The sequence below is a fragment of the Pezoporus occidentalis genome, unplaced genomic scaffold, assembly GCF_034315485.1.
Source record: "Pezoporus occidentalis ecotype Australia unplaced genomic scaffold, CSIRO_AGI_Poc_V1 ctg35, whole genome shotgun sequence".
NCBI classification, from domain to species: Eukaryota; Metazoa; Chordata; class Aves; order Psittaciformes; family Psittacidae; genus Pezoporus; species Pezoporus occidentalis.
Window position 1 is genome coordinate 3,549,710 of NW_026915483.1, and position 12,123 is coordinate 3,561,832.

General features: G+C 37.7%; 1 protein-coding gene across 1 annotated transcript in view; it reads right to left on the bottom strand.

Moving 5' to 3' along the window:
- Positions 1–12,123, bottom strand: part of SUCLG2 (succinate-CoA ligase GDP-forming subunit beta) — a 126,848-nt gene that overhangs the window by 90,987 nt on the left and 23,738 nt on the right. The window contains exon 2 of the mRNA XM_062630242.1: positions 9,576–9,717. Coding sequence (XP_062486226.1) covers positions 9,576–9,717 — 142 coding nt within the window. The remainder of the gene's footprint in view (positions 1–9,575; positions 9,718–12,123) is intronic.

Sequence of the window (12,123 nt, forward strand, 5' to 3'; positions counted from 1 at the left end):
GAGAGTGGATTAACGAAATGTCAGAACATCCTCTGCTTCAAAAACTGCTCTTACCACTTTAGGTAGAGATTATCTACCAAAAAGAAAATAACAATCACAGCCTTTTATGATCATACTTCACAACTGCTGATGTATTCAGAGTATCAGCTTGTCAACTGCTCCCATCTTCAAAGACAAAACAAGCTCTTGCAAGTCATACTAACCTTTGCAAAATGCTGCTTAAGATTACTTCATGACTGGAGGAGGATGAGGAAGAAAAATGGGAAGTGATTCATGGTACAGAGGCTGTATGCTGTGTCTTCTCTGAACTTTATACAGAAAAGTGTGTATATATATATGTACATATATATGTATATATTTACACATATGAAAGGCCAGATGTGAGATATTTCCAGCTTGGTTCAAAACCATGTGCTTCTATAGCAAATGTACAAGCTAATATCCTTCCACATCAATCACAGCTCATCCTAAACCACCACCTATTCTATAAAGACAAAAAGTGTAACAAAGTTAACAGAAACGATTGACAGATTAAAAAAATGCAACTTCCCCAATCAAATTATACAAGGAAAGTGGTTTTAAGGAAAGGACCTCCCTGCTGTACCCTGCATCACCAAGGGAACACTACTGGAGATAGGGAAATTGCAACAGTATCAAACTTGGGCAATAACAGAATGGTGGTTTTAAACACTCAACAGAAAAAAAATGGTAAATGATGGGGCAAAAAGTCAGGGTTCAGTTAAAAAATAGCTTCTGAATAAGAACTGGGGTTTCTGCACAAGTTTAACTACTAATTTGAAGGAACTTACCACTACTCAAAACTCTTCAGTTTGTAAAATTTTCCACTTTTACTCTCTCCAAATCTAGCCCAGTTCCTCCTGTTCTTTACTGTGACAATTATCTGAGGCCTGACTACAAAATGAAACACCTCTCCACACATCGAGGAGCAATGAGGGGCTAACCAGAGCTAATGTCGTATTTGCAGCCTTTGCAGATGAAACTGCAGCCTCAAATAACATCAGTTTCAGGGACAAAAATGCTCCCCCACAATCCACATATTACAGACATAAGCATCCATTACATAACTGACACCCTTTTAGGTGGGATTATGCACTGAGACTGATCATACAGAAGATCACACCAAGAGCACACTAAGCTATAGTGACTATCAACACACAGATTTCTTTTGAATGAACACATACATCAGGCTTCAGAGGGAATTAGAGAAGAATTCTCAAGTGAGAGTGACACATGGCTTGTGGACAATAATCAGTATTTTATAAGTTCGCCCACACGCTCTGTTAAAGACAAATGCCAACTAAATGACTGTTCAAATAACCTGGTGTTTCTTTCAACAGTCGTGTAGTTGATAGCAAACGAAAAATTTGGATTCAGTTCTGCCTTGAAACACATGCAGTCAGGGATGGCAGAATCCTAAAAAAAAAAACAGGCAAAACTCATTTATCTTCCACCAGGAACAGACATTCCCAGAAGGGGATACTCTGTGGCATTCAGGTAAAACCAGCAGCTATAAATACAGGTGATTTGGAAAAAGAAAAAAAAGACTACTCAGTGTCACAGATGGATTTTTACACGAGTTTTGCAAATTAATACCAAAGTTATCACTTACATTTCAATGCAAGGCAGAGTAACAAACATGAGAAAACAAAACCAAGAAATTCAGTTTCAGTAATTGGCCCCCAAATATCTAGAAGCAGATGGGCACTGAGAGAGTGTAGAAGGTGTGATTTCTCTCCTTTACACAGCTGCTAGTATTGCAGAAAAACAACGTTGTTTGGTGTTCCATACCTTAGACATAAAGATTGTCTAATGGTTCTGATTTTATGCATAAAAAACATAAAACTTCATGCAGCTGCTTCTCTATTACGCATCTGGTTACTGTTTTGGAGCTGCAGAACTACCTTGAAGAACTATAAAATATGGCGTGAAAAGCCTGGAATAAATACCAGCAGTCAACTTGTACCTTCCTTGTGCAATCCTGCATCTTTTACAACCTGTAAAAATTCCGGAATCAAGAGCTATGGCTTCTGTCACCTCCTTCTTTTATAAACAAAAATCTACTAATATATTTAACACAACTGGAATCTGTAAATGACCACTTTCTATGCCACACATTAAATATAAAACTCAGTACCCCATTCCTAGAGTATTTTTTCTTGCTTTGTGTTGTTACTTCCAAGTAGCTGTTTTGGTAATTTGATCAGAAATACAACACAGAGAACAATAAGTCAGCACAACATTAGTGTCAAACATCTGAAATGAGATTTTGATTTGTTAGCCCCCTATCCATTACTCAGATTACTATAAATCTATTGAATATGAAGACGTTTGGTGACAAAGAATGGTCATAAAATACCCAACTATTGTAAGCAGTCTCAAGCTTGCATTTACTGACTCACACTCAGCATATAATTTTCTAACACAGGGAACAGATAAGAAAAACAAACCAGATTTGTTTTTTCATTACAATCCACTGAAATTAACTATTTCCCTAATTCCTCATGAGACAGAGTGCCCTTCAAAGAATTTCCGTATCTAAAGTATGTAAAAAGCAACACTGTGTAATTTAACTTGCAATGGCAAGTTCATGGTTCAACATGAAACACCACAAAACACCCAGTGGTAAGCTTTGACAAAATCTTTTATTAATTTTGTTTCAAAAGGAATAAAACTCAAAATGACACTTAGGGAAGCTGGAAGTTTTACCGCTTTTTTTCTGGCATGCAGGATGCAACACGTGGCCATTACCAACAAAGACATGCGGTGTTAGACAACTGCCTGTTTTTCACACAGGTGCCAAGGGCTTATGTGGGATTATATTACTTATCTGAAGAGGAGGAATGGGGCACATAGTAAAGTTAACTGAGACCCCTTGCAGGGTTTACCAAGGATAACGCACTGCTTAAATACTGCTGCACTTAAAATTCTGCCACTTCTCAGCAGCCTCTGTGAAATAAAATGAAACACAAAGGAAGGAGGGCAGCAAGGAGGAAGGAGAATAAACAGGAATTACAAGATTCAAATCCAACCAAGCAAAACATGTACACAGAGAGGTGAAAGCAGTAGTATTTTAGGGCTTATGTTCAGGGAGAAAGGCCCTGCTACACAGCAGTGTGAACAGCCATTGTGTATGAAATCCTCACATAGAAACCCTAATTCCACCTTAATAGTGCCTTTGTGTGGTTTAGCTTCCAGGACAGGTTAACTTAAAGCACCTAAAAGCAATGCGAGAGCAAACGAAGAAAGTCCATAAAAAGAACTACTACTGAACAGATACAGTACTCCAGCTTTGCACTATAGCTGTATCACAGCAAAATCAATGCAGCTCTCTAGCAAAACCCCTAGTAAAGCAGGTTTCAGTGAGCACAACCCTTTAACACCTTTCCTCACTCCTCTGCTTTTCCATGACTGATTTTTTTCACCCAGTAAATGGGGTAAATAAATTGGCTCATTGGCATATTGATTACTAAGCCTCCCACAAAAAACTACTTTAAATAACTATAACCAACAAGGCGCTGCCTTCATAACTTTTACACTGGTTTATTATTTTCATCACTTTCAGACATGAACAAGATTTTGTAAACTGTTGACATAATACCCAAATTTAGATTTTTTTTTCCAAAAATCAAGTCATTTCAGAGCAGAAAAATATTGAAAAAATAGTATTTGAACTGGCAGCAATCATTATTTGTTTTTTGATCATACACAGAAACATTCATTGCTATAACCGCTGTGTCAAGTGAATGGTGGTCAAAGTAAACTTCAGCAGGCAGAAAAAGGTATGCACACAAACACACAATGACTTTTAGCAGTACACAACTCCCACAGATTTGCTGTAAAGAGGGTAAGATCCAACCGACGGTTTAGCACAAAAACAAAGAGGTTGTTCTTAATCAGAACTCACAAGAGGGCCTTGGAAAGAAACAAGAGAAAACGGATGCAACGAGGCAAGGGCTCTGAGAAACAGGAAACTGAGCAAGGGACAGAAAGTGATTAAAAACACAGACAATGGCAACTTTTGCGGAGCTTTCAAATGGACACATTCAAGAGATGCCCATGAAGACTGGGAGTAACAGAGTACTAACAGGTACTTCCTCTTATTGAGAAGTAGTCGGGAAATGCAGATTTGCTTTGGTCTTGGATTTCATCACTCAAACAAGGCAAATCCATTCACTGAAAACCCGCCAAACAGAACAGAGAAACACTCATGCTCGATAATGCTGAACATGGTCCAAAGGCAGCTCATCCACCACTACTTTTCTATTAAATTTAAAAGGTTGTTTTCTAAATACTTACCCATTTGAGAATAGAATCATATTAGTCAATAACTTATAGCGTTATTTTGTCTGAAAGAATAGTTCCATAAAGCCATAATTTAAGTGTAAGGAACTTTAATAAAAGCTGTCAGAGAAAATAAGAGGACTTATGGGAGAGCTGATCCTTAACAGCAAGCACGTTCTTTGCGTACAGCTCCATGGAATGCTATTTCAGCAACACGATTTTTCAGCATATGCAGAGAAATATAATCCAAGGGGATCTAAAAAATAACTAGTTACAAACACTAAGTATATAGAGGGGTTTGAGAAATAACTCATTATACACATGTAAAAAATTATTACTACACAGTGAACTATACAATGGAAAGAAATATGAAAAATCACAGAAATGCAGGAGGCAATTCCTCTGTTACCTATCCTGATGGAAGAGAAGAAAGGAAATTCAATCATGTAAGCAAAGCACATGACAGTGAAAAAAAAAAGATCAGCTAAGTAGCCAACAATCTCAAAAATTGAGGAGGAAATTGAGTTACTTAAATACTACCTTATAAGAGACCTAGTCTGTACAGGATACTAATAGAAAAGCTCTTCCTAGTGTAACAAAAAAGAACCTAAATTCACATCTCTAATATCCTCAGAAATGCTGGGTTCAAGGATCTTTTTCATTTTCCCTAACATAAAAGCTTAACATTAAATGCAGACATTACCACCAACAATTTCTTCATAATCTATACAAAAAGGGCATTACCAAGCTAAAGACCAATTTCTGATCCTTTCTAAATACAAATTGCTTTCAAGTGGTTTTCCCAACTTGTGTTGGAGAGATGAACTTTCAGATAAGGGATCTAAAACTGCATCTAAAAAAAATGCAGCCTTCCATCTAAATTAAACACAGCTAAGGTAAAAAACCCAGCCGGCTGAGATGGGAAGCAGACTGGTGATCACATGGCTGAGAACTCTTTCAATACTCTGAGAAGTAGTGAATAGGTGACAGGTAAATGACCTCATGGAAAGAGGCTTTAATAAACCTCTTCTGCTCTTTATAAAATACATGTTTACCTCTCCAGCCTGATATAAGAAGCATGCCTTCAGTCCAAAGCCGAATTTTATGAGCTTCCTCATGCATAAGGCAATGGAAATAGGACATGCAGAAACTATATTTTGTCAGACCTTTTTTTTTTTTTAAACAAGAGTGAATAAAAGCCTTGCACTCAATTCAATTGCATTTCTCTGTGATAGAGTGTGAACACTGCACCTGACTGATTCCTAAACGTAATGAAACACTCTAAGTGGCAACAGGCAGCACTCTATTGCTTTTGTTGAAAATCACAAAAAGAAACGCACGCCAAGTTTCCAGCATTGATTTAGGATTGTCAGCATTTTCAACCACCTCTGTAAGTTCTCTACTGATTCAAAAAGCCAATTGACAGCACATAGTAACACCCTCCAGCATAATTACAATCCCTTTCAGCTTTGTCCACCTACTAGTTTAAAATGATGGTTCCCCTAATAATTTCTCCATCAGGCAGAACTTAAAGAACAGTGCATGGGCTGAAGCAGACTTAAGGGCCTTTGGTGAAGAAGGCTAGAGAAAATGATGGACCCTGAAATACTGCATAATGCATCTGCCCAATGCACACCCTAATAGTGTGTGTATATGTATGCATACATGGGGAATTTTTCCTTGTATCAGTAGTACAGTATGAGGGAAAAAAATAGCATGAAAGGACTCCCTTTTTACTAGAAGTCACACGGAAAAGATGAGGGGTGATGGGCAGAAGTTACTCCTGGGGAGATTCCAACTGGACACAAAAGAATTTTTTTCACAATGAGAACAATGAGCCATTGGAATAATGTCCTCAGGGAAGTTGTCGGCTCCCCAACATTGGACACTTTCAAGATTTGGCTGGGCAGTGTGCTGGGACATCTAGTCTAAGCCATGCTCTGCCTAGAAAGGTTGGACCAGATGATCATTAAGGTCCCTCCCAACCTATGATTCTATGAAATGCCTTCTCTGGCTAAACAAGCCTTTAATGTACCACTGCATTAAGCGAGAACCAGATCAGAAGACTTGTGAGTTACTGCAACAGCCAGATGATCTTATATCTCAGAGAAAAACTAAGCCCTCAAATATTTCCCTTTGTTCTGTTAAATACCTGCACTAGAACTGTAAGAACTTGTCTACAGGGTGTGTTTCTCCAGACGGCAGACCAAGCAAGGGCACAGTGTTGCAGCAAAACAGTTTCCTCTCTTGAAAACACTAGGAATTTTAACATGAAACAAAACCACCTGTGACTGTATTTCTTGGTATTCTGTAAATATCCCCTGCTCTGCAAGAGTTACACCTAAAAACTGCTTAGCATGTAGAGGGCAATGAATTCCTTGGGGCCTAATTCTGTATTCCTTATTGTGTACAACTCCGTTTGAAGTCAATATTAGTGATGTCATTTTAATTTTCTTCACATCTGCCAGTCTTATCTTTGAAGGGGGGGAAAAAAAAAAAATCAATCCTTTAATTCTGTTAAAAATTCCTTGTAGACCGCCTTTGTGCTGCTGGCAAGTTTTGAAACTGAGAAAATTAACATTCCGTGTATTCAGTGTACATATTAATAAAAATAGAGAGCACAAGAGAGAAAATGAGCAAACTATAACTAAAGTGCTGATACTGGATAAAGGCAAACCCCTTCAAGAACATTAACACCTTCCTGACAAGTGAAGACAGCAGCAAGAATTATCTAATCCCATCTCTTTCCATTGCATCAAGAAGAAACCCAACAACAGCAAAACTGGTGACTGCAGGCACAGCAGCAGCACAGACACCTCTGTCAAGCACATAGTATTTGGTGAAATTAATTTGTGAATACCAAACTTCCATGTCAGGAATTTCTATCCCTTTATCTGTACCCCTTAATCACACACACAGACCCATGTGAGTGATGTAATGCTCTGAGATTCTCAAGGAAAATTATTGTTTCAGCTGTATTCATGACAACAGGTCTATAGAAAGAACCTCCTCTCACAAGAAAAATACTGAACCCCTGACTTTCAAGTTTTGATAACTTTATTTTTATCTTAAAAATATGTTGGCAAGAATCCTTTCGTCTTTGCAGGAAGGAAAGTTAAGGACAGCTTCAATGTGGCATACAGCATCTAAACCACCAGATTTTTGAGGAGTACTTGGCAGGGGCGATTGGCCTCTCCTTTCACCATCTTTCATTGCAGAACGCCTGTCTGTCAAGAAATCCCACAGCCACCTCCATTAGGTTTTTCATCTGAAAAGTATTTTGTGCCTCCTCTAGGCTGAAGTTTTTTGTTTTGCCCATAACTTTTTACTTTGTGTGGCTGCATATTCAGAAGACGGAAGCCCATACCAAATTGTGCAGGTAAACCTGAGTGACAGAGATACGACTAGTCTGAAGGATCATGAAGATGATAAAGGTGATGAAATATTGGAACAACGACCACAGTAGCAAAACTGTGACGCTTCCTGATGCTTAGTTTTCAAAGTGCATGTTAGAAGCAGAATAACAGCGCGCTATCAGAAGGATTACAAGGATGCTGTTAATTATTTAGTGGAGCAAAGGAGTGTCAACTATTTCAACAAGAAATACGATTCCATGCTATAAACCACCGTTCTTTAACACCCAGTCATGCAGTATGGTTGAATGCAGTTACATAAAATGAAGAAAGCTACCACTGACTTACAAGTTTTGAAGTGTTAACAAGCCAACTCAGTTAAAATAAACACAATTTGCCTTATAGTTTCATTAGCAAATAATTTTTAGATTTTACTTTTGATTATCTAAATTTCAACCCCTTTTTTTTTTATAATAGATCAGTATGCCTGTAATTCGCAAAGCAAACAAGCTACAAAGGTTATTTAAATCTCGCATCATAAAACAGAAGAGGTTCACTGCCTTTAATGGAGTAATTAATTTCTCCAAATTGGTACAGAGATTGAGACCAGTAATAGTTACTGGACAGACCAATCCATTTATGGGTTCAGTCATAAAGAGGAGAGTTTAAGTGTTGTAAGATCTGCAAAAAACCTGCCCCAGCTTCAGATGGCATTTCTTGATTTTCTCAGACATCCCAACATGAGGAAACCCCCCAGTTTTATGAGCTTTGCTTTATGTCAGCATTTTTCATTTTGCATTGCCAAAGGACCGTAACAGTTACATTGAATGTTTTTGTTTCAAACATATTTGTTGTCATAGAAGGCTTTGATTGCTGAAAAATGTATCACCTTAAGTTATAGATATTTAGCAAGCCGTTATGCTAATGCTATTCAGCTACTTAAGGTCTGATGAGACTCTGATATAAGTTGCATTAATTTACCTTCCAGTGTGCAAAACAGAAATGCATTTAACTAAGTGGCTTGTGCATTACGTAAAGCATAAAACATAAAACAGAAAAGCTTCCTGTTCCTACACAATTAGACTACAATAATGTCTGGCCTCTGGCATTTTGGTGTGTGATACATTAACAAAACCTAAACGAAAAGAGGAAAACTATGCAAACTACTGTTTCTACTATTGCAGAAAACTTCTCTCAGAGTTAGAATTGGACGACAAATACACTTCCATGCATTTCCTTCTGGCAGAAAAGGTATTACATAAATTCATTTCTGACCCACACTTTCATTTTAAATTCACTACACAAAAGTGAGGATGTTTTAAATTCATGGCCTTCTCTTAGTCCCTTTTCTCAACTTACCTTTTTTTTTTCTTCTCCATATGGACAAACATACATACAAATATGCACACATATAATTCTCTTTCTCAGTACATATAAACATATATGAGAATTAATTCTCATTTCTTCATAGAAGCATACAACAGTTGAGGTTACAAGGACCTCTGGAGATCATCTGGTCCAACCCACCAGGTCAAAACAGGGTGAGCTACAGGAAGCTCAGTCTAATTGGGTTCTGAATATCTTAAAATTGAGAGTCCACAACCTTTTTCTCCCTCTGCTTTTTAAGAGCAAATTTTTGTTTGAAAACCAAGTTCATTTACTTCCATTCCTAAAATTATATCAAATATGCCACAACAAATAACTTCCATCGCTGCTTCAAAACATTTTAAAGTTTGAATATTGCTGTTGTAAACTACTGTTCACATATGAAATGAAGCATATATTTATTGTCTGGACAACATATCAAAGCTTTTCAATATACATCAATTAGTAGATGTGCGTACAACTTATTAGAAAGCAATTTGGGTTTCCAGATTGCTATCTGGTGAAGCAAATTTCTCCCATTATCAGTCAACTTACTTAGTCTCTGAGCAGCCTCCAGGGCATCATTTGCAGAATCAGCTACAAAGAATCTCTGAACTGTAACCCCATGGTCTGCCATTATTTTCTTGCTTTGGTACTCCTGCAGGTTCAGCCATCGTCTAGGGGTTAAGTGAACAGCCTAGAAAAACGAGAGGGGAAAATAATATAATGCTCATTAAGAACAAACAGTTCATGAGACAGCCAAGTGAGCTCTTCTGCCTTACGGTTATCTCAAACCAGCAGTTAAACAACAGTTTCAGGGAAAAGGTAAAATACATATTGATTAACCCAAGTGCCTTTTCTTAACATTTGGGCATCCAAAGTACTCTGAAAGCTAAAGGTCTGTATTTTGTTTTTGAAGCTACCCAAGACTCACTGGGTGTTCTTGGCTAGACAAAATGTCTTGCGTTTAATTTCAACACAGATTGGCAAACTTGGCTTGAACTCTGAAGTCTATTTATGTGGTTTTATGTGCCATAAAAATATTAACAGCCTGTTAACTTAAAACTTCACTGTTTCATATTAAGTACCCTTATTTACACTAAATTTTATTTATTTGTTCCCCTATAAAATTCTAAGCATTTAGTACAGCATCTCCAAGAAGAAAAAACACTTGATGTGGAATTAGCATTATCTTGTATGAAAATATGTATTGACATATGTATTTTTGGTGGTTGGTTGAACTTCCAAGTATATTTTGTCAAGGATGCTAGCACAAGCACATCAGCCATGCAAGGCCAGTAACAGCCGGGAAAGAATTTACTTTCCATTCTCAGCTTGCCAGTTTAGATGCTTGTGTGTGCATACAGGTATAAATATATATCGTGAATACAAAGATATAGCAACCTTACACACACAAAAAGACAACATTTGCTTGTCTTGACAGTAAACATTGAATACAGACATTATAAAAGTCACAGGTTCATCACTGACAGATTTTAAGAAAGGACGCATTCTTCACACAGGATAAACTGTTACAGGCAAAAGCAATAGCTCAGGAGCTGTCACTAACTCCTGGCAATGGTATAATGGCAAAGGTGGAACTGACTCCTGCCAATGGTATAATCCCATTTTTGGGGCAGCAAAAGATGCTCTTCCCATATGGAGAGACAAAGTGTTGTCCCACTGGCAGACAGCCCACAATCGATTCTTGGTTTCTCCTGAAGTAAGGAGCACAGTATGAAAACTAGCACTATATATTTAGGTATCTTAGACATAGAGGATTATTTACTGTACTAATACTTTGACCTCTAACATCAGGATACAAAAATATTACCTAATACAGCTTCATAGTGAAAACAAAACAACCTCCATATTGAAATCTTTCAGTAATACAAACCCTCTTCACAATACTGGAGTTTTAAATGCTATGTTGTATCAAAAGCAAGCCTCCATCTGTTCCCACTTGCTTTGAAACACAGCACAAAAGATTGATGCATAAAAAAATAAACCCCCTACCTTCTGCAGCATATAACCACATGTTTTCTGTAAGTGACTCCCACAGAACTTAAACAGTTACAAATAGCTCAGAATGACACATTTTAAATACTTTTAACCATAACCTAGTTAAGATATTGTAGAATAATAAAATGATGCATTGCCAGTACGCCCTATGGCTATCTCCAATTCCACTATCATACAGGCACCTCAGTGCTTTACATTCCTCCATGTGAGTCACAAACACCGTATGCTTACATTTATGCAATGCCTTCAAGCATAGGGTCAAAATTTAAAGTCACTTTTATAATTGTTGACATGCAATTTGTTTTCCTATCATAAATTCCCCTATTAGGCTCTAACAGCTACTAATTCGTGATCATTTCCACGAACGGATTAACACCGAGAGCCAAGAGGGACCCTGCAGGTCAATTCTAGCCTCATATTAAAAAAGACCAGATAATCCAACTAAAAGCTGGTGCCACAAGCCTTTCACTTCTATCAGGCTTTTAGCATGACTGGAGAAAATACCAGTTTTACCCTGACAATCATTAACCCTCTCATTTTCCTTTTTTTTTTCTCTAAAGACTACCTCATAACATTATTATTATGAGGACTTCAGAATACATCATTACTGATGCACGCACATAATCAATACATATACACACATGCACAATGAGAAGTACCACCTGAATCTGCACAGGCAGCCAAGGGTCTATCTATTACTGTGTTATGTGATCACTACCCTAAGACTAAAACACATTTCCAGAAGAGCTCTCCCCCTTTCAGCTGTAAGCAGCAGAAGAAAGAACAACCTAACAGCAATCAGAAGCCAACCACATTTGTGGAGGGAGGGAGACAAGGAAGGAGGAAAAAGACAATAGCAATCTCTATTGGACTAACTGGCTTTCAGCCATTCTGCTCTAGTTAAAAATTGTATCTGATGTGCACACTCCTCCCACCCCTCAAGGCCTGCAGCTACAACAGGAGCACATCTACAAAGAGATTTCTCAATGCATCTCTCTTGAGCAACAAGGAATTTCCCAATCTGGCTTTCAAGGTTCAGGAAAATAAGGTCACACCTTTAGTTAAAGCAGACCGACTCATA